At 42.9% G+C, this 21,019-nt stretch overlaps 1 protein-coding gene across 25 annotated transcripts in view; it reads right to left on the bottom strand.

The window, feature by feature from the left end:
- Catspere (catsper channel auxiliary subunit epsilon) overlaps window positions 1-21,019 on the bottom strand; it is a 155,390-nt gene that overhangs the window by 74,736 nt on the left and 59,635 nt on the right. For 21 of the 25 annotated variants that reach the window (XR_010057299.1, XR_005492667.2, XM_039091441.2 and 18 more), the window contains 2 exons: window positions 14,539-14,645; window positions 5,807-6,299 (listed from right to left, as the gene is read on the bottom strand). Coding sequence is in view for 22 of the 25 variants with exons in the window: in XM_039091441.2 (XP_038947369.1) it covers window positions 5,807-6,299; window positions 14,539-14,645 (600 nt within the window). In the remaining 3 variants the exon portion in view is untranslated. Of the gene's footprint in view, window positions 1-5,806; window positions 6,300-14,538; window positions 14,646-21,019 lie in introns of those variants that run through there. The other 4 variants (XM_063272764.1, XM_039091457.2, XM_039091460.2 and 1 more) reach the window with 2 other exon arrangements.

Below are 21,019 nucleotides of genomic sequence, written 5' to 3'. Positions count from 1 at the left end.
GTCTCCCCAGTTTATGTGACCAAAAACTCTAACCAAAGTAACTTCAAGGGAAAAGGGCTTGTTTTTTAGATCAAGATTCCAGGTGATAATCCATCATTGCAGGGACGCCTAAGCAGGAGCCGGAACCAGGGCCACATCCACAGTCAAGAATGGTGAGAGTCAATGCATGTTCTCCTGGGCTCAGCCCTCTCTACACATAAAACAGTCCAGGGCCTAAACCTAGAAATTGGTACTGCCTACTGTTAGGCTGGACCTTCACTGTCAATTAACAAAAAAGGTGACCCCCAGAGGCCAGCCTGATAAAGATAATTACTTAACTCAGACTTTTCTTTTCAGATCTCATGTGAGTAACTCACACAGCTACTATAAATTCAAATTCCTACAATACTGTGAGCTGGCTGCTATTTATAAGGTCCCAAGTAAAACACTTCTAATAAATATTTCTTTTATTTTTAAGAATAAAATTACATCATGTGTGTGAGTGTTTTGCATAAACATATGTCTGTGTACCATGTGCATGCCTGGTACCTAAGTATGTCAGAAGAGGGTGTTTCATCCCTTGGGGCTGGAGTTATAGGTGGTGCTGAGCTACAACATGGATGCAGAGAATTGAACTCAGGTCCTCCAGAAGAGAACAGCCAGTGCTCTTAACTGCTAAGTCAACTCTTCAGACCTTTCTCTTTTTTTGGAGTAAAAGGCTGACATAGGTTTGAATGAGTTGGTATTGAGGTTTGGTTTGTGTATTATGATGCTAAGTGCAGGCCCCCAGGACCTAGAGTCTGTGCGGATACTGAAGTAAAGCTATATGACCTTGTCCCCATGTTATTTCTGATTGGTAAATAAAGATGTCAACAGCTAATACCTGGGCAGAATAGACATAGGTGGTGTCATGGTTTGAAAATTCTTGGCCCAGGGAGTGGCACTATTTATAGGTGTGGCCTTGTTGGAGTGGGTGTGTCACTGTGGGCTTAGGCTTTAAGACCCTCATCCTAGCTGTCTGGAAGTTAGTCTTCCAATAGCAACCTTCAGATGAAGGTGTAGAATTCTCACCTCCTTCTGCCCATGCCTGCCTGGATGCTGCCATGTCTCTGCCTTGATGATAATGGACTGAACCTCTGAACCTGTAAGCCAGCCCCAATTAAATGTTGTCCTTATGAGAGTTGCCTTGGTCATGATGTCTGTTCACAGCAGTAAAACCCTAACTAAGACAGGTGGGGTTTAGGATTCCTAGGCTTGAGGTCAGAGGAGAACCATGAGGAGAAGAAGGTGGTAAGAGTCCAAAACAACAACAACAACAACAACAACAACAACAACAACAACAACAACAACAAAAACCCATGAGCATGAGAGCTGGTCAATTGGAGGCAAGAGAAGCCCAGAAGAAACACAGTAATAACTCAGGGTTATTGATAGGAAAGTAGGTTCTAACAATATAGAGGGTAGATATCTGCCTGGCTCTTATGCTGTTTAAGGTTCATTGTAAATATGAAGGTTGTGTCTTTTTTCCAGGAAGTGAATGAGCAAAGGCGGGGTAGAAACCCGGGATTGGGACTAAATATTTCAACAACACATTAGGATCTCTTTGAAGGTTATTATGTCAAAAGTTTGTTCCAGATTCTTCTTTTGCCACCTGGTATCTGGAGGCCAACACTGAGGATCGCTAATCCGCTGATCTTCCTCTGGAGGCCAACACTGAGGATATCTAATCCGCTGATCTTCCTCTGGAGGCCAACACTGAGGATCGCTAATCCGCTGATCTTCCTTTGGAGGCCAACACTGAGGATCGCTAATCCGCTGATCTTCCTCTGGAGGCCAACACTGAGGATCGCTAATCCTCTGATCTTCCTCTGGAGGCCAACACTGAGGATCGCTAATCCTCTGATCTTCCTCTGGAGGCCAACACTGAGGATATCTAATCCGCTGATCTTCCTCTGGAGGCCAACACTGAGGATATCTAATCCGCTGATCTTACTCTGGAGGCCAACACTGAGGATCGCTAATCCTCTGATCTTCCTCTGGAGGTCAACACTGAGGATCGCTAATCTGCTGATCTTCCTCTGGAGGCCAACACTGAGGATCGCTAATCCGCTGATCTTCCTCTGGAGGCCAACACTGAGGATCGCTAATCCGCTGATCTTCCTCTGGAGGCCAACACTGAGGATATCTAATCCGCTGATCTTCCTCTGGAGGCCAACACTGAGGATCACTAATCCGCTGATCTTCCTCTGGAGGCCAACACTGAGGATCGCTAATCCGCTGATCTTCCTCTGGAGGCCAACACTGAGGATCGCTAATCCGCTGATCTTCCTCTGGAGGCCAACACTGAGGATATCTAATCCGCTGATCTTCCTCTGGAGGCCAACACTGAGGATCGCTAATCCTCTGATCTTCCTCTGGAGGTCAACACTGAGGATCGCTAATCTGCTGATCTTCCTCTGGAGGCCAACACTGAGGATCGCTAATCCGCTGATCTTCCTCTGGAGGCCAACACTGAGGATCGCTAATCCGCTGATCTTCCTCTGGAGGCCAACACTGAGGATCGCTAATCCTCTGATCTTCCTCTGGAGGTCAACACTGAGGATCGCTAATCTGCTGATCTTCCTCTGGAGGCCAACACTGAGGATCGCTAATCCGCTGATCTTCCTCTGGAGGCCAACACTGAGGATCGCTAATCCGCTGATCTTCCTCTGGAGGCCAACACTGAGGATCGCTAATCCTCTGATCTTCCTCTGGAGGCCAACACTGAGGATCGCTAATCCTCTGATCTTCCTCTGGAGGCCAACACTGAGGATCGCTAATCCGCTGATCTTCCTCTGGAGGCCAACACTGAGGATCGCTAATCCGCTGATCTTCCTCTGGAGGCCAACACTGAGGATCGCTAATCCGCTGATCTTCCTCTGGAGGCCAACACTGAGGATCGCTAATCCGCTGATCTTCCTCTGGAGGCCAACACTGAGGATCGCTAATCCTCTGATCTTCCTCTGGAGGCCAACACTGAGGATCGCTAATCCTCTGATCTTCCTCTGGAGGCCAACACTGAGGATATCTAATCCTCTGATCTTCCTCTGGAGGCCAACACTGAGGATCGCTAATCCGCTGATCTTCCTCTGGAGGCCAACACTGAGGATCGCTAATCCGCTGATCTTCCTCTGGAGGTCAACACTGAGGATCGCTAATCTGCTGATCTTCCTCTGGAGGCCAACACTGAGGATCGCTAATCCGCTGATCTTCCTCTGGAGGCCAACACTGAGGATCGCTAATCCGCTGATCTTCCTCTGGAGGCCAACACTGAGGATCGCTAATCCGCTGATCTTCCTCTGGAGGCCAACACTGAGGATATCTAATCCGCTGATCTTCCTCTGGAGGCCAACACTGAGGATCGCTAATCCGCTGATCTTCCTCTGGAGGCCAACACTGAGGATCGCTAATCCGCTGATCTTCCTCTGGAGGCCAACACTGAGGATCGCTAATCCGCTGATCTTCCTCTGGAGGCCAACACTGAGGATCGCTAATCCGCTGATCTTCCTCTGGAGGCCAACACTGAGGATCGCTAATCCTCTGATCTTCCTCTGGAGGCCAACACTGAGGATAGCTAATCCGCTGATCTTCCTCTGGAGGCCAACACTGAGGATCGCTAATCCGCTGATCTTCCTCTGGAGGCCAACACTGAGGATCGCTAATCCTCTGATCTTCCTCTGGAGGCCAACACTGAGGATCGCTAATCCGCTGATCTTCCTCTGGAGGCCAACACTGAGGATCGCTAATCCGCTGATCTTCCTCTGGAGGCCAACACTGAGGATCCCTAATCCTCTGATCTTCCTCTGGAGGCCAACACTGAGGATCGCTAATCCTCTGATCTTCCTCTGGAGGCCAACACTGAGGATATCTAATCCTCTGATCTTCCTCTGGAGGCCAACACTGAGGATATCTAATCCGCTGATCTTCCTCTGGAGGCCAACACTGAGGATCGCTAATCCTCTGATCTTCCTCTGGAGGCCAACACTGAGGATCGCTAATCCGCTGATCTTCCTCTGGAGGCCAACACTGAGGATAGCTAATCCGCTGATCTTCCTCTGGAGGCCAACGCTGAGGATCGCTAATCCTCTGATCTTCCTCTGGAGGCTAACACTGAGGATATCTAATCCGCTGATCTTCCTCTGGAGGCCAACACTGAGGATCGCTAATCCGCTGATCTTCCTCTGGAGGCCAACACTGAGGATCGCTAATCCGCTGATCTTCCTCTGGAGGCCAACACTGAGGATATCTAATCCGCTGATCTTGCTCTGGAGGCCAACACTGAGGATCGCTAATCCGCTGATCTTGCTCTGGAGGCCAACACTGAGGATCGCTAATCCGCTGATCTTCCTCTGGAGGCCAACACTGAGGATCGCTAATCCGCTGATCTTCCTCTGGAGGCCAACACTGAGGATCGCTAATCCTCTGATCTTCCTCTGGAGGCCAACACTGAGGATCGCTAATCCTCTGATCTTCCTCTGGAGGCCAACACTGAGGATCGCTAATCCTCTGATCTTCCTCTGGAGGCCAACACTGAGGATCGCTAATCCTCTGATCTTCCTCTGGAGGCCAACACTGAGGATCGCTAATCCTCTGATCTTCCTCTGGAGGCCAACACTGAGGATATCTAATCCTCTGATCTTCCTCTGGAGGCCAACACTGAGGATCGCTAATCCGCTGATCTTCCTCTGGAGGCCAACACTGAGGATATCTAATCCGCTGATCTTCCTCTGGAGGCCAACACTGAGGATAGCTAATCCGCTGATCTTCCTCTGGGCCAGTCCTTTGCGACAGTTTTTTTTTTTTTTTCTTCTCCTCTCAGAATTTCTCTTGTCGTAGCAACAGTTGGGTTCAGGGTTAGGGGTCAAGTAGTGGTGTGTCCTTTGATGCTGGTCTTATTGAAGGAACAAATTTAGTCAAGACATAAGTCAAACAGAGGCTTATGTCCCAAAGCATCCGTGTAGTTGGCGAAGCCAAGCAGGGTGCAGTGGAACAGTTTGGTGGGCTCCATGCTGTGAAGTTCTAAGATGTTTTATGAGTGTTTATGAGGTGGCTGATAGTGAGCACCCAGGGTCTTTAGGACATCAGAGAATATTGTAAGAAAACTCTGCCCCACCATGGCTACCATCTGCAGGAGCAACCCCTTGCCCAGCTAGCCAGGATTTAAGGCAACTAGAATTGTCACACACTATTCAGCTCGGTCCTGGTCATCTTGGCTACCACAGACTTTATAACATTCAATTAGAGGCTTGTTTTTGCTAAGGCACATTTCCTTAGAAGCTCAACAATGTAGTTACAAAACATTTAAATCTTTGTGCAATATTTTTAATGTGTTGTAATAAAAATGCTGTGGTGTATACGATCCATACTATTGTAATGATTTGATTGACTTTGAAAGCACAGGGGGAATAGTGGAGAACACACAGGGGAGCTTTTGTCCCCACAACGTGACTGCATTGTTTGCTCTGCATAATGCCATATAGAATCGATTTTACTCTGTCACTGGTCGTGTATCTTTACTGCTAAAAGACATCAGAAAACTTGGACTGAAGAGATACAGCTGTTTATATCTTTAGATAAAATACTGTGCCTATAGTACCATAGAAACTTGAAAATGCTGAATCTCGTCCGATCTTAAAAGCTAAGAGAGTTAGTACTTGTCTGGGAGCAATAATAACCATGCAAAGTGCTGCTTAATGGATCCCTGATATATTCCTGAATAAAGAGTAGAGTAATATATCTCATTATATGTTGGGAATGTACATACTCACATAGATCATCTTTCACTGACCTTGTATAAATACCTAATCTGACACCATCTTCTTTTTGAAAAGCCAAGGATTCCAGTTCCAGCAATACCATTGTTTTCATCTATTATTTTAAATGAATCCTTTGTTTTTAGGTAAATGGTACCTTCTACGAGAAACAGAATTCTTTGGTCCAATAGGATCACATCCCTCAGACTGTGCCTTTGAGCTTCAGTCAGGACACCTGGAGGGGCTCTTACTTTCGTCCAGGTTTGAAAGGAATTGTTCGTTTGGAAGGTCTCATGTTCAGTGGCCAAGAGGACAAATGTGGGGATGCAGGTGTGCCAGCTGGCCAGCAACGGACTTCCAGCTGGCAGGCTGAGTGGCTCATATTCAGGAGGATCAGAAATGACGTTCATGGGAAATGTCAGCAGGAACTGGAGGGATGCAATGAAGCAGTCCTGGAAAGACACTTTGTTACCTCTTATCTGTTTGATTATATCATCTGAGGTCATTGGTAGATGAATGATCCAGGTTCTGAGGAGAAGAAAAATGAGAGAGAGAAAAAACAGGAGTGGGCACCCTGATGCATCCGTTCTCTGATTTATTTCAGAGCTTATGCTTTAAAAAAAAAAAAGTTTAAGCTTTTATCAGCATGAGTTGCTTTGGCTCCATATTACATTATTCACAATGAAAGAGGAAAATAATATTGACTTTTGATATGCTTTATTCTTCAGGGTGTCTCTCTAACCACAAATGAACAGTTGTATAATCCTCTTAACATATAGTTTTATGAGTCACCATGAGCGCTGACACACTGGAGAGCAGAGGGAAGACCAACTCTTCTGCTCCAAGTGACCTGCCTGCAGGCCTCAAGACACACAAACCCAGGAGCTGTCTGGGACAGAACCCTTCGGATTTCTGCCTGTGCCCAGAGCTGAACTGGTCCCACAGCACTTTGTACCAAAATCCCACGGGGGACAGAGCTGGACTCTCAGAAGTGTGGACATTCCAGAAAGCTCAGGGGAGACCTCAACTTCTGCTCAGATTCCTGGCCCAAGAGGAACCCACCTAGTTCTCTCTGGACACAGGAAGCTAGGAACAGTCAGGGCAAGAACTGGTTTCTGTCTGGGCCCAGAGCTGAAAGCCAGTCACCAGGAGTGCTGACACACCTGAGAACAGTAAGACCAACTCTTCTGTTCTGAGCCATCCGCCTGCAGGCCTCTGGACTCATAAACCCAAGAGCAATCTGGGAAAGATTTCTGCCTGCACTTACAGCTGCACTGGTCCCATAGTTCTCTGTACCCAGATCCAGTTGTAAGAAAACAGGTCTACAGGAGTGCTGACACACACACTTACAGGAGGGTTAAGCCACTGTCAGAGACAGCAAGACAAGCTAACATGGCGAGAGGTAAGCACAGGAACCTAAGCAACAGAAACCAAGACTACTTGCCATCATCAGAGCCCAGTTCCCCCACCAAAGCAAATATTAGCTATCCAAACACACTGGAAAGGTAAGATGTGGATTTAAAATCATATCTCATGATGATGATGATGATAGAGGACTTTAAGAAGGACATAAATAACTCCCTTAAAGAAATACAGGACAACACAGGGAAACAAGTGGAAGCCATTAAAGAGGAAACACAAAAATCCCTTAAACCAAATAGGTAAAGGAATTGAACAAAATCATGCAGGATTTAAAAATGAAAATAGAAACAATACAGAAATCACAAAGGGAGACAACCCTGGAGATAGAAAACCTAGGAAAGAGATCAGGAGTCATAGACATGAGCCTTACCAACACAAGAGATAGAAGAGAGAATCTCAGGGGCAGAAGATACCATAGAAAACATTGACATGATAGTCAAAGATAATGAAAAACACAAAAGCTCCTAACCCAAAATATCCAGGAAATCCAGGACACATTGAGAAGATCAAACCTAAGGATAGTAAGTATAGAAAAGAGAAAAGATTCCCAACTTAAAAGGCCAGTAAATATCTTCAATAAAATTATAGAAGGAAACTTCCCTAATCTAAAGAAAGAGATGCACATAAACATACAAGAAGTCTACAGAACTCCAAATAGATTGGACCAGAAACGAAACTCATCTGGTCACATAGTAGTCAAAACACCAAACACATAAAACAAAGAAAGAATATTAAAAGCAGTAAGGAAAAATTGTCAAGTAAGATAAAGGCAGACCAACCAGAATTACACCAGATTTCTCAACCAGAGACTATGAAAGCCAGAAGATCCTGGACAGATGTCATACAGATGCTAAGAGAACACAAAGTTCAGTCCAGGCTGCTATATCCAGCAAAACTCTCAAATAACAAAGATGGAGAAACCAAGATATTCCATGACAAAGCCAAATTTACACAGTATCTTTCTAGAAATCCAGTCCTACAAAGGATAATAAATGGAAAACTCTAATACAAGGAGGAAACCCTAGAAAAAGCACAAAAATAATCTGCTTGCAACAAAACCAAAGGAAGAGAGACACTAAACATAATACCACCTCTAACAACAAAAAAAACAGGAACAACAATTACTATTCTTTAATATCTCTTAACATCAATGGACTCAATTCCCCAATAAAAAGACATAGACTAACAGACTAGATATATAAACAAGACCCAGCATTTTGCTGCCTACAGGAAACACACCTCAGTGACAAAGACAGACACTACCTCAGAGTAAAAGGCTGGAAAACAATTTTCCAAACAAATGGTCCTAAGAAACAAGCTGGAGTAGCCATTCTAATATCTAAAATCGACTTTCAACCAAAAGTTATCAAAAAAGATAAGGAAGGACACTTCACATGTATCAAGGAGTAAGATCATGGAAACAGAAACTAAACAGAGAACTAGATTAACAGAAGTCATGAACCAAATGGATTTAATTGGTATCTATAGAACATTTCATCCTAAAACAAAAGGATATACCTTCTTCTCAGCACTTCATGGTACCTTCTCCAAAATTGACCATATAATCGGTCACAAAACAGGCCTCAACAGATACAAGAAGATTGAAATAATCCCATGTATCTTATCAGATCACCACAGACTAAGGCTGGACTTCAATAAAAACAAAAATGACAGAAAGCCCATATACACATGGAAGTTGAACAACGCTCTACTCAGCGATAATTTGGTCAAGGAAGAAATAAAGAAACTAAAGACTTTTTAGAATTTAATGATAATGAAGGCACAACATACTCAAACTTATAGGACACAATAAAGGCAGTGCTAAGAGGAAAACTCATAGCTCTGAGTGCCTCCAAAAAGAAACTGGAGAGAGGGGTTGGGGATTTAGCTCAGTGGTAGAGCGCTTACCTAGGAAGCACAAGGCCCTGGGTTCGGTCCCCAGCTCCGAAAAAAAAAACCAAAAAAAAAAAAAAAAAAAAAAGAAACCAGAGAAAGCATACATTAGCAGCTTGACAGCACACCTAAAAGTTCTAGAACAAAAAGAAGCAAATACACCCAAGAGGAGTAGATGGCAGGAAATAATCAAACTCAGGGCTGAAATCAACCAAGAAGAAACAAAAAGAACTATACAAAGAATCAACAAAACCAGGAGCTGGTTCTTTGAGAAAATCAACAAGATAGATAAACCCTTAGCCACACTGACCAGAGGTCACAGAGAGTGTGTCCAAATTAACAAAAGCAGAAATGAAAAGGAAGACATAACAGAATTTGAGGAAATTAAAAAAAATCATCAGATCCTACTACAAAAGCCTATATTCAACAAATCTGGAAAATCTGGATGAAATGGACAATTTTCTAGACAGATACCAGGTACCAAAGTTAAATGAGGATCAAATAAACCATCTAGATAGTCCCATATCTCCTAAAGAATAGAAGCAGTTATTAACAGTCTCCCAACCAAAAAAAAGCCCAGGACCAGATGGGTTCAGGGCAGAATTCTATCAGACCTTCACAGAAGACCTCAAACCAGTACTGTCCAAATTATTCCACAAAATAGAAACAGAAGGAGCACTACCAAATTCCTTCTATGAAGCCACAATTACACTTAAACCTAAACCAGACAAAGACCCTACAAAGAAAGAGAACTTCAGACCAACTTCCCTTATGAATATCGACACAAAAATACTCAACAAAATTCTTACAAACCGAATCCAAAAACACATCAAAATGATCATCCATCACGATCCAGTAGGCTTCATCTCAGGGATTCAGGTATGGTTCAATATACGAAAATCTATCAATGTAATCCACTATGTAAACAAATTCAAAGAAAAAAATACCCACATGCTAATCTCATTAGATGCTGAGAAAGCATTTGAAAAATTTCAACACCCCTACATGTTAAAAGTCTTGGAAAGATCAGGAATTCAAGGCCCATACCGAAACATAGTAAAAGCAGTATACAGCAAACCAGTAGCCTACATTAAACTCAATGGAAAGAAACTTGAAGCAATTCCACTAAAATCAGGAACTAGATAGACAAGGCTGCCCACTCTCTCCCTTCTTATTCAATATAGGGCTCGAAATCCTAGCCAGAGCAATCAGACAGTGAAAGGAGGTCAAAAGGGAGACAAATTGGAAAGGAAGAAGTCAAAGTATCACTATTTGCAGAAGATATGATGGTATACTTAAGTGACCTCAAAAGTTCTAACAGAGAACTCCTAAGCCTGATAGACAACTTGAGGAAAGTGGCTGGGTATAAACTTAACTCAAACAAATCAGTAGCCTTCCTCTTCTCAAAGTATAAACAGGCTGAGAAAGAAATTATGGAAATGATACTCTTCACAATAGTCACAGAAAACATAAAATACCACGGTGTGACTCTAATCAAGCAAGTGAAATATCTGTATGACAAGAACTTCAAGTCTCTGAAGAAAGAAACTGAAGAAGATCTCGGAAGATGGAAAGGTCTCCATGATCATGGATTGGTAGGATTAATACATTAAAAATGGCCATTTTGGGGGTTGGGGATTTAGGTCAGTGGTAGAACGCTTGCCTAGCAAGCGCAAGGCCCTGGGTTTGGTCCTCAGCTTCAAAAACAAAAAAAACAAAAAAAACAAAAAAAAAACAAAAAAAAAAAACAAAAAAAACCAAAAACAACAACACCAAAAAACAATGGCCATTTTGCCAAAAGCAATCTACAGATTCAATGCAATCCCCATCAAAATTCCAACTCAATTCCTCATAGAGTTAGACAGAACAATTTGCAAATTCATCTGGAATAACAAAAACCCCAAGGTAGCAAAAATCATCCTCAAAAATAAAAGAACTTCTAGGGGAAACACCATCTCTGACCTCAAGCTGTATTACAGAGCAATAGTGATAAAAACTGTAAGATATTGGTACAGAGACAGGCAGGTAGATCAGTGGAATAGAATTGAAGACCCAGAAATGAACCCACATACCTATGGTCACTTGTTTTTGTTTTTTTGTTTTTTTGGGTTTTTTTTGTTTTTTTTTTTTTTGTTTGTTTTTTGTTTTTTTTTTTTACAAAGGAGCTAAAAATATCCAATGGAAAAAAGACATCATTTTCAACAAATGGTGCTGGTTCAACTGGAGGTCAGCATGTAGAAGAATGCAAATCGACCCGTTCCTATAGCCCTGTACACAGCTCAAGTCCAAGTGGGTCAAGGACCTCCACATCAAACCAGATACACTCAAACTAATATAAGAAAAATTGGGGAAGAGCCTCGAACACATGGGCACTGGGGAAAATTTCCTGAACAGAACACCAATGGCTTATGCTCTAAGATCAAGCATTAACAAATGGGACCTCATAAAACTGCAAAGCATCTGTAAGGCAAAGGACACTGTGGTTAGGACAAACAGCACCCAATGGATTGAGGAAAGATCTTTACCAATCCTCCATCTGATAGAGGGCTAATATCCAAAATATACGAAGAACTCACAAAGTTAGACTCCAGAGAACAAAATAATCCTTTTAAAAGTAGGGTATAGAGCTAAACAAAGAATTTTCAAGTGAGGAATATCGAATGATTGAGAAGTACCTAAAGAAATGTTCAATATCCTTAGTCATCAGGAAAATGCAAATCAAAACAACCCTGAGATTCCACCTCACACCAGTCAGAATAGCTAAGATCAAAACCTCAGGTGACAACAGATGCTGGCGAGGATGTGGAGAAAGAGGAACACTCCTCCATTGTTGGTGGGATTGCAGACCGGTACAACCATTCTGGAAATCAGTCTGGAGGTTCTTCAGAAAATTGGATATAGTATTATCTGACAATCCAGGTATACCACTCCTGGCCATATACCCAAAAGATGCTCCAATATATAACAAGGACACAAGCTCCACTATGTTCATAGCAGCCTTATTTATAATAGCCAGAAGCTGGAAAGAACCCAGATGCCCTTCAACAGAGAAATGAATACAGAAAATGTGGTACATCTATCTACAGAATGGAGTACTACTCAGCTATCAAAAACAATGACTTCATGAAATTCATAGGCAAATGGATTGAACTAGAAAATATCAACCTGAGTTAGGTAACCCAATCACAAAATAAAAAAAAAAAAAGAAAAAAGAAAAAAGAAAAAAAAAACACACGGTATGCACTCAGTGATGAGTGGATATTAGTCCAAAAGCTCAAATTACCCAAGATACAATCCACAGACCACATGAAGCTCAAGAAGAAGGAAGACCAAAGTACGGAGACTTCAGTCCTTCTTAAAAGTGAGAATTAAAATATCCATAGGAAGAGATATGGAGACAAAGTTTGGAGCAGAGACTGAAGGAATGGCCATTCAGAGCCTGCCCCACCTGGAGATCCAGCCCATTTATATACAGCCACCAAAACTAGACAATATTGATGAAACCAAGAAGTGCGTGCTGACCGGAGCCTGATATAGCCGTCTCCTGAGAGGCTCAGCCAGAGCGTGACAAATACAGGGACGAATGCTAGCAGCAAACCACTGAAGTGAGAACAGGGTCCCTATTGCAGGAGCTAGAGAAAGATTTGAAGGAGCTGAAGGGGTTTGCAAGCCCATAAGAACAACAATGCCAACCAACCAGAGCTTCCAGGAGCTAAACCACCACCCAATAACTGTACCGGGACTGACCCAGAGCTCTAGCCACATATGTAGCAGAGGATGGCCTTGTTGGGCACCAATGGGAGGAGAAGCCCTTGGTTTTGCCATGGCTGGACTCCCCAGTGTAGGAGAATGTCAGGGCGGGAAGGGGGAAAGGGGGAGGGTGAACACCTTCATAGAAGAAGGGGATGGGGGTTTGGCTAGGGGCCTTATGGACTGGAAACTGAGATATAGAATAACATTTGAAATGTAAATGAAAAAATATCCAATTTTTAAAAAAAAACCCATATAGCTTTATATATCATCCATTGCCCTTTTTGGGTGGCAGGTCCATTTGTTAGCTACAACCAATGAGTGCTTCTGTATCTAAGACAAATCATGACAACTGTTAGGCAATGGGTGTAGAAAAATGGGGAACTTGATAAACTGCTGAGGGAGATCTGAATGGTGCAGTGATTTTACAACCATGAAATTTCACCAGTCCTCAAAAATCAAATGTGGAGGTATCCTGTGTCTCCAATCTTACTTCTTGATATGTACCAAGGAGAGACAAAACTTGTTGTCACTTGAAAATCTGCATATGTATGCCCCCAGCAGCATTATCCTTAACAGAACCGAAGAAGAAAATAACCAACATGCCTATCAACTTTAAAATGATTAACAATGTCCCATGCTTGTGTAACAGTGGTGACACTGATGGGCAAGTGTGAACATATGAAATTCACAAAGTATCAATGTACACATTGAATTAGTTTAAACTACAGCGTAAAAGGGTGGGGTTATAAGGCATGTAAGTTATCTTCAACAAAGCTTGTTAAAAACAGGAAAGGAACATGTTCTCATAACCTTCCCATCCTTCTGCTACATCAGAGAAGGCCTTCAGTTTGGTCTCCCCCCCCCCCCCCCGGGAGCTGAGGACCGAACCCAGGGGCTTGCGCTTGTTTGAGTCCCGGCTTATTAATGTTCTGAAGATTACCTTTTAGTGGTGCTTCTTATTCTTTCTGTTCATGACAGTTTTCTGCATCTCTTAGAATTTGTCTGTTCTCTTAAGTCCCAGTTTGAAGGCTCTTGTATACATGCCCTCACCAGGCTCTCCTGCTAACTCCACTATCGGCCACACCTCATTCCCCTCTTCTGCAGCCTGCAGCCAGTGGCATTGCTGATGCACAGTAGCATGGGCTCACCTCTATCAGAACATGTCTGTTCCCTTGTTGAAGACAGCAACTGTGTCATACCTTCCACAGTTAACATGTTACTATCTCTATCAGAACATGTCTGTTCCCTTGTTGAAGACAGTAAGTAACTGTATTATACCTTCCACAGTGAACATGTGACCTCCAAGGTTCCAGTTTGTGGGTAGGCGTGTGGGTGTGCCAATGAGCACTGGTGGAGGCCATAACCACTACATCTTGCCCACCACAGCAGCCTGCTTTCATGGCTAAGCAGGGATTGTTTAGGGATATGGTCCCCCCGAATGAGGCTTTTAGAGCCTAATGAGGGTTAGGCTTTTAACCACACAGTGAAACAATCATCCAAGAATGTGATTGGTATTTTCTGAGTTGATCCATCAGTTGGAATTATCACAGAAAACAATTTTTTTTCTGTATTGTGAAAAGAATTTTTTCCCTTGGAAATCACATGTCAGATGCACTTCATAAAAGTCTACTAATATTTTCAAATCTCTTTCAAAGCTTCTGTTTTTTTAAATTAAAGATGAATTAAAAAGATTAAATACCCGTCTGGAGTTAAGGGACCTGGGTCGTACTTCAGCCCCTTCTCAAGTGTGTATATGACAGGATACTGTCCCAGGGTGTTCATCTGCTTGGTTAGTACCATGGAATTCTGAAAAAAATAAAAATAAGGTTTCTCTTTTATTGTTTTCATAGCCAAAGGTTATGGTTAGGAGTTACTTTTCTCCTACCTTCACCTAGGTCCCAGGGATTGAACCCAGGTTATTCAGGCTTGGGAGCAAAGAAATGATATGCGCTGAGCAAGCTTAATGGCCATAACTTTAAAAAAAAATGTCTGTCTGTCCGTATCCGGCACACTGGGGTGGGCTTCCCATCCGAAGCATTTTTTTTTTCTCTCTTTTTCAGAGCTGGGGACCGAACCCAGGGCCTTGCGCTTGCTAGGCAAGCGCTCTACCACTGAGCTAAATCCCCAACCCCATCTGAAGCATTCTTGAAGACAATGCTTCCTCATTATCTCCCCTCACAAATGCTGAAGGTCTCCAGAATTTGACCTTGAATTCTTCTCTGCTCCTGTACACCCTTTTGGCCTTCATGGGCACCTGTACAAACACGTCATACACTCATATTTACATAAATAAAGAAAAGATGAGAAATTGATGTGGCAATCAATAGCAGGATAAATACCTTTCATCAAAGTTAAAAGCTCTTGTGTGCCCTTATGAACAACAATGCCAAGCAACCAGAGCTTCCAGGGACTAAGCCATACCTAAAGACTATACATGGACTGACCCTGGACTCTGACCTCATAGGTAGCAATGAATATCCTAGTAAGATCACCAGTGGAAGGGGAAGCCCTTGGTCCTGCTAAGACTGAACCCCCAGTGAACGAGATTGTTGGGGGGAGGGCGGCAATGGGGGGAGGATGGGGAGGGGAACACCCGTAAGAAGGGGAGGGGGAGGGGCTAGGGGGATGTTTGCCCGGAAACCGGGAAAGTTAATAACACTCGAAATGTAAATAAGAAATACTCAAATTAATAAAAAAAAAAAAAGCTCTTGTGTGCCAAAGGACACTATCAACAAGTAAAAAGTCAATCCGCATATGAACGAAAATATATGCAAAAATCGCATCCAGTATGATATTAAATGTTCAGAATATATAGATATTGTAGATTACATTTAATGTTTATATATGGGTTCCCAAACTTTATGGGAATTTACACTTCTGCATATAAGACACTGTGGGTCCCTGCCCCCAGTTGTCTCTAATTGGTAAATAAAGTTGCTGATGACCAATGGCTGGGCAGGGAGACAGAGACGGGACTTTGAGGTTCTCTGGCAAGGTACTTGAGGAATAGAAAGGCCATTGCCAGGAAAGGAGAAGGTGACAGCCTGAGAAGTGTAGGATAAAGAGACAAGAAACACTGCCAACATGTAAGATTTGGGGATCGTGGCCCAGGAGGGCTGCAGGCCTGGGTCGAAAGCAGCCAGGATGGAATATACATTTTAGTAAGTAATAATTTAGGGATAGTGGAGGGGAGAGTGTGCTAGCTGAGAGGAGGTTGGGATCATGTGGTTTAAGACATTAAAATTAAAGGCTATGTGTGTATGTCTTTCATTAGCGAATCCACAACATTGGGAGAGTAGCTAGAAGAGGCTGTACGGCAGCCGGGGGGAATTTAGAGTAGATTAACCAACGGTTGCAGCATACAGAGAGCTCTTAAAGCTCAAGAATTCAGAAAGAACATGATCACAAAGGAACAAAGACTTGAAAAGACATTTCCCCCCAAAGATTATATAAATGGTCAATAGGAGATGAAGACATGAAATGAAGTCCTTTGGGAAACCTACTCTTAGACATCTAGCTTTGGAAATGGAAGAAAATAAATCTGTTTTCTTTTGTCTTAAACCCAGTCAATCCAAGGCATTTTGTTACGACAGCCCAAGCAGACTGAAATAAAATGTATATTTAAAATTAAATTAATGAGGGGTTGGGGATTTAGCTCAGTGGTAGAGCGCTTGCCTAGGAAGCGCAAGGCCCTGGGTTCGGTCCCCAGCTCCGAAAAAAAGAACCAAAAAAAAAAAAAATTAAATTAATAACAGATAGCGAAAGGTTGACTTTTTTGTTTTGAAAATAGTTTAAATTCATGAGTGCTTTGGCTGCATGTGTGTCTGTATGATATGTCCATTCCTGGTCCCCACAGAGGCTAGAACTCATTGGCTCTAGCAACTATAGTTAGTTATAAGCTGCATGGATGCTAGGGAAAACCCAGGCACTCTGGAAGACGGAAGTAACCATCTTTCTAGCTCAAGGCTGATTTCTTGCTGTTAAGTTGCAAACAGAAAGCCTACAAGATCAAATGATTTATGTGATAATAGATTTAAGTTGGAGAATATGAACTCAAGTTTAGACTAACATGCTACAGATATGTTGTGGGTTACTCTGTGGGGCTTTTTGTATTCTGATGTTAATTCTGCTTCCTCAAGAGGGGCTGCCCTGACAAGGAATGGATCACATACTCAGGTGATTTCATGTGAACCTTCTCCCCATTCTAACTGGTCAAATAAAGACTAGAGCCTTGATTGGGCAGTAGAAGGGAAATTTGGGGGTAGAGGTCATAGAAAATGGAGGAAGGGAGGGGAAGGACTGAGGAAGAAGAGAAGGAAGAGAGATAGAGCAGAACCACATGGCCTGGAGAAGCCACAAGTTGCAAGGAATCTCAGAGTTGGGGGAGTAGATTAGTGTAGTGGTGGGTCTGCCCCATCTAGGCTTATAGCTTATGAGTTTATTAACTGGGTTGTGTAGTTTTTATACAAGCTTATTGGGGTTGGAGGTTTACTGCAACACATATGTATAGAAAAATTTATACATGTGGGTATATGTGTATGGATTAGTATAGTGACATATGTTTGTTCTAACGGTTGACATAGGACACCACTCCTGTCTGAGTCAGACTTTTATTGCTATGAAGAAGACACTATGACTGTGGAAAATCTTACAAAAGAAATTATTTAGTTGGGGGTGGTTTACATTCAGAAGTTTAGTCTATTATCATCATGGTGGGGAGCATGGCAGCACAAGGCAAACCTAGTATCAGAGAAGGTGCAGAGAGTTCTACATCTAGATTCACAGGCAGAAGAAAGTACAGTGACTCTGGACCTAGCTTGGACCTTTAAAACTGCACAGCGCAACCCCAGGGACATACTTCATCCAACAAAGTCACACTCTGGCAAGGCCACACCTCCCAATCCTCAAGTAGTGCCACTCCCCAGTGAATACATTTACAGATACAGGGGCCTACGGAGGTCATTCTTATTCAGACCACCATATTCCATTCTTTGGTTCACATAGGCTTAAGGTCACATCATAACACAAAGTGCATTTAAGTCCAATTTCAAAAGTCTCCAGAGCCCTTCACGGTCTCAACATTTTTTAACGGTCCAAAGTTCAAATTCTCTTCTTACACTCATGGCAGTCTCCTGATAGTAACCACTATAAAAATAAAAATAAAAAAGCAGATCACACACTTCCAATATAAAATGGAAAAAATGGAAATCACATTCTGAAATGGGGGAAATGGAGCACAGTGAGGAACTGCGAGAGCAAACCAACAACAAAAACCAGCTGGGCAAACTACAAATCCTCCATCCCCATGTCTGATGTCACAGAGTTCTTAAGAACTTCCTCCAGCTTTGTTCCATGAAACACACTTTATTATCGGGCTGGGCTCCACTTCCTATATGCAGCAGCTGTCCTTTTCTCCATTCCCCTGGCATGTCCAACATCTTGGGGTCTCTAACACAATCTGGGCTTCACCCTCACAGCTTCATGCAGGTGACTCTCTAGCCCTCCATGCAGGGACATCCCTGAAACATGTCTGGCCTCAGCAGCTTTCCTTAGCTATGGAGGGAGATTCTAAAGCCAATTTCTTATATCCTTGACTCTAAATAAAGAACCACACAGCTGAAGCTGCCAGGCTCTGCTGCTTGCTAGGGCTAGAACATGGTTTCTACATCCAACGACATCTGTATCAGCTTTCTGTTGTTGATGGTTTATTTCACTTAGTTTTCTTTGATTCCTTTTCATAGTTGGAAGCTTAGCTGGGTGGGGTCTCACCCTAAGGTCACCACTCCCTTTATTCCACTTAGCATCAGGCTTTCCTTTAAAGTTTTTGTCTTCTTGAACCAAGGATTTAAGCTCAATTACATTTCCTGGTCCTCCTTCTCTTTTCAAACTATACATTTTGTATTTTTCCCTGCTCAGCTTGCTCTTTTTCATGATAGATCTGCATAAGAGTAACCACTAATAACCAATGACAGAACTTAATACTAGGCTGTCTTGAAATTTCCTCTGCCGACACCATGAATTTAAAACTCTTCCATTTAGCCTCAGGCAGATTTTTCAGAAAGGGGCAAGAGGCATCCACATTCTTCACCAAAATACACAAGCATCATCTGTTGGCCACTTACTAATATTCTTCTCCTCTGAAATCCCGTGAGCTAGGCCATCATAACCTACTTTGCTCTCAGCAAGCCTGTTTGTTTTTTTTGTTTGTTTTTGTTTTTGTTTTGTTTTGTTTTGTTTTTACATTCCTAACAACTATGGCTTGTTAAGCCCAGCTTAATAAAACATTCAAGCACCTCTCTACTCCAAAGTACGGTCCCAAAGTCCACCTTTTGCCAACAATTAACATTATCATGCCTGTCACAGCACAACCCCAATCCCTGGTACCTACTTCTTCCTTGGTCACTGTTCTATTGCTATGAAGACACACCATGACCAAGGCAACTCTTATAAAGGACAGCATTTAGTTGGGGCTTGCTTACAGTTTCAGGTGTTTACGCCATTATCATCACAGGGAGCATGGTTACTCATAGGCAGACCTGATGCTGAAGAAGTCTCTGAGAGTTCTACATCCAGAGTCACAGGCAGCAGGAAGAGAGACAGTGGGCCCATCTTGGGCTTTTGAAACCTTAACGGCAACACCTATTCCTACAAGGCCACATCTCCTACTCTTCCTCAAGTAGTGCTACTACCTGATCCAATATATGATCCTATGGGGACCATTCTTATCCAAACTTTACAGCCACCAAATATCAACACATACACTTATGAACAGATCTTGATTCATAATACAGTCTACAAGATAGGCTTGGAGCACTTTAGAGTGCCAAAGTGTAGGGGAAAAAAGGTTATCTTAGGGTTTCCATTGCTGTGAAAAGACACCATGACCAAGGCAACGCTTACAAGAAACAACATTTAACTGGAGCTGGCTTACAGCTTCAGAGGTGTAGTCCATCATCATCATAGCACTAAGGCTGTGTCCAGGTAGGCATGGTGCTGGAGAAAGAGCAGAAAGTTTAGATCTTCCTCCAAAGAAAGCCAGGAGTAGACTGGCTCCCATATGGTTAGGAGGAGGTGGGTCTCATCGCCCACCACTACAGTGACACACTTCCTCCAGTAAGGCCAGAACTCCTGATAGTGCCACTCCCTGGACTGATCAAATCCCTGCAAGGGTTAAAATCAGATCAAGGCAAACCAATGTTGGGACTATGTCACGGTTCCAACATATGTAACAGGTACATACATCTATACTGACAAAGCATTGAGCAATAAAACATGTCAGAGTAACACAAATCTTTCACACAGAAAAAAAAAGTTATAAAAAATTATATTATGCAAACTGCTTTAAGAAAGTGAGTGTAGGTTAGGGATTTAGCTCAGTGGTAGAGCACTTGCCTAGCAAGCGCAAGGCCCTGGGTTCGGTCCCCAGCTCCAAAAAAAAATAAAAGAAAAAAAACCAAAAAAACAAAAAAAAACAAAAAAACAAGAAAGTGAGTGTAGGCTGGAGCACAGGCTCAGCAGCTAAGAGCACGGACTGCCTTTCAAGAGGACTGTCTTAGTCAGGGTTTTATTGCTGTGAACAGACCCACATGGCAGCTCACAACTGTCTATGACTCCAGTTACAGTCTGACACCATCACACTGACATACATGCAGGCAAAACACATTAAGAAAAAAAGTACGTGGAGTATGAACCCAAGAAATGGCTCTACAGATAAAGGAACTTTCCACCACGCCTGATGACCTGGGACACATGTGATAGAAGAACAATTGTCCTCTGATCTCCACATGTATGCTGTGCCACACTGCTAGGACAGACCCTCGGCATGCTCTGATGGTAACAGCTCTGGGCCTTTTGGCATTTCTCTTCGAGACAGCTCACTCCAGTCTCACTGTGAGAAAAGTCTCAACCTATTGACATTCTTCAAAACACCTGACTGGGAATCTTCAAAACTGTCAAGGTCACAGGAAACATGTAGAGACTTACAACTAAGAGGAAACTGGGCAACCAAATGCAAAGTGCTACACCAGTGGGATTTGGGAACAGAAGGCAGCATGGGAGAAAGCTGAGGAAAGACCAATATAGGCCTTAGTTAATAACAATGTATCAACATTTCATAACTTGTGACCAATATTTAAGTATAAGGTAATAACAGGAGGAACCATCTTTGCAATAATTGTCAT

Source organism: Rattus norvegicus, chromosome 13 (genome assembly GCF_036323735.1).
Source record: "Rattus norvegicus strain BN/NHsdMcwi chromosome 13, GRCr8, whole genome shotgun sequence".
Classification (NCBI taxonomy): domain Eukaryota; kingdom Metazoa; phylum Chordata; class Mammalia; order Rodentia; family Muridae; genus Rattus; species Rattus norvegicus.
Note: the sequence above shows the minus strand (reverse complement) of the source record. Positions and strands in the feature narration are given on the sequence as shown.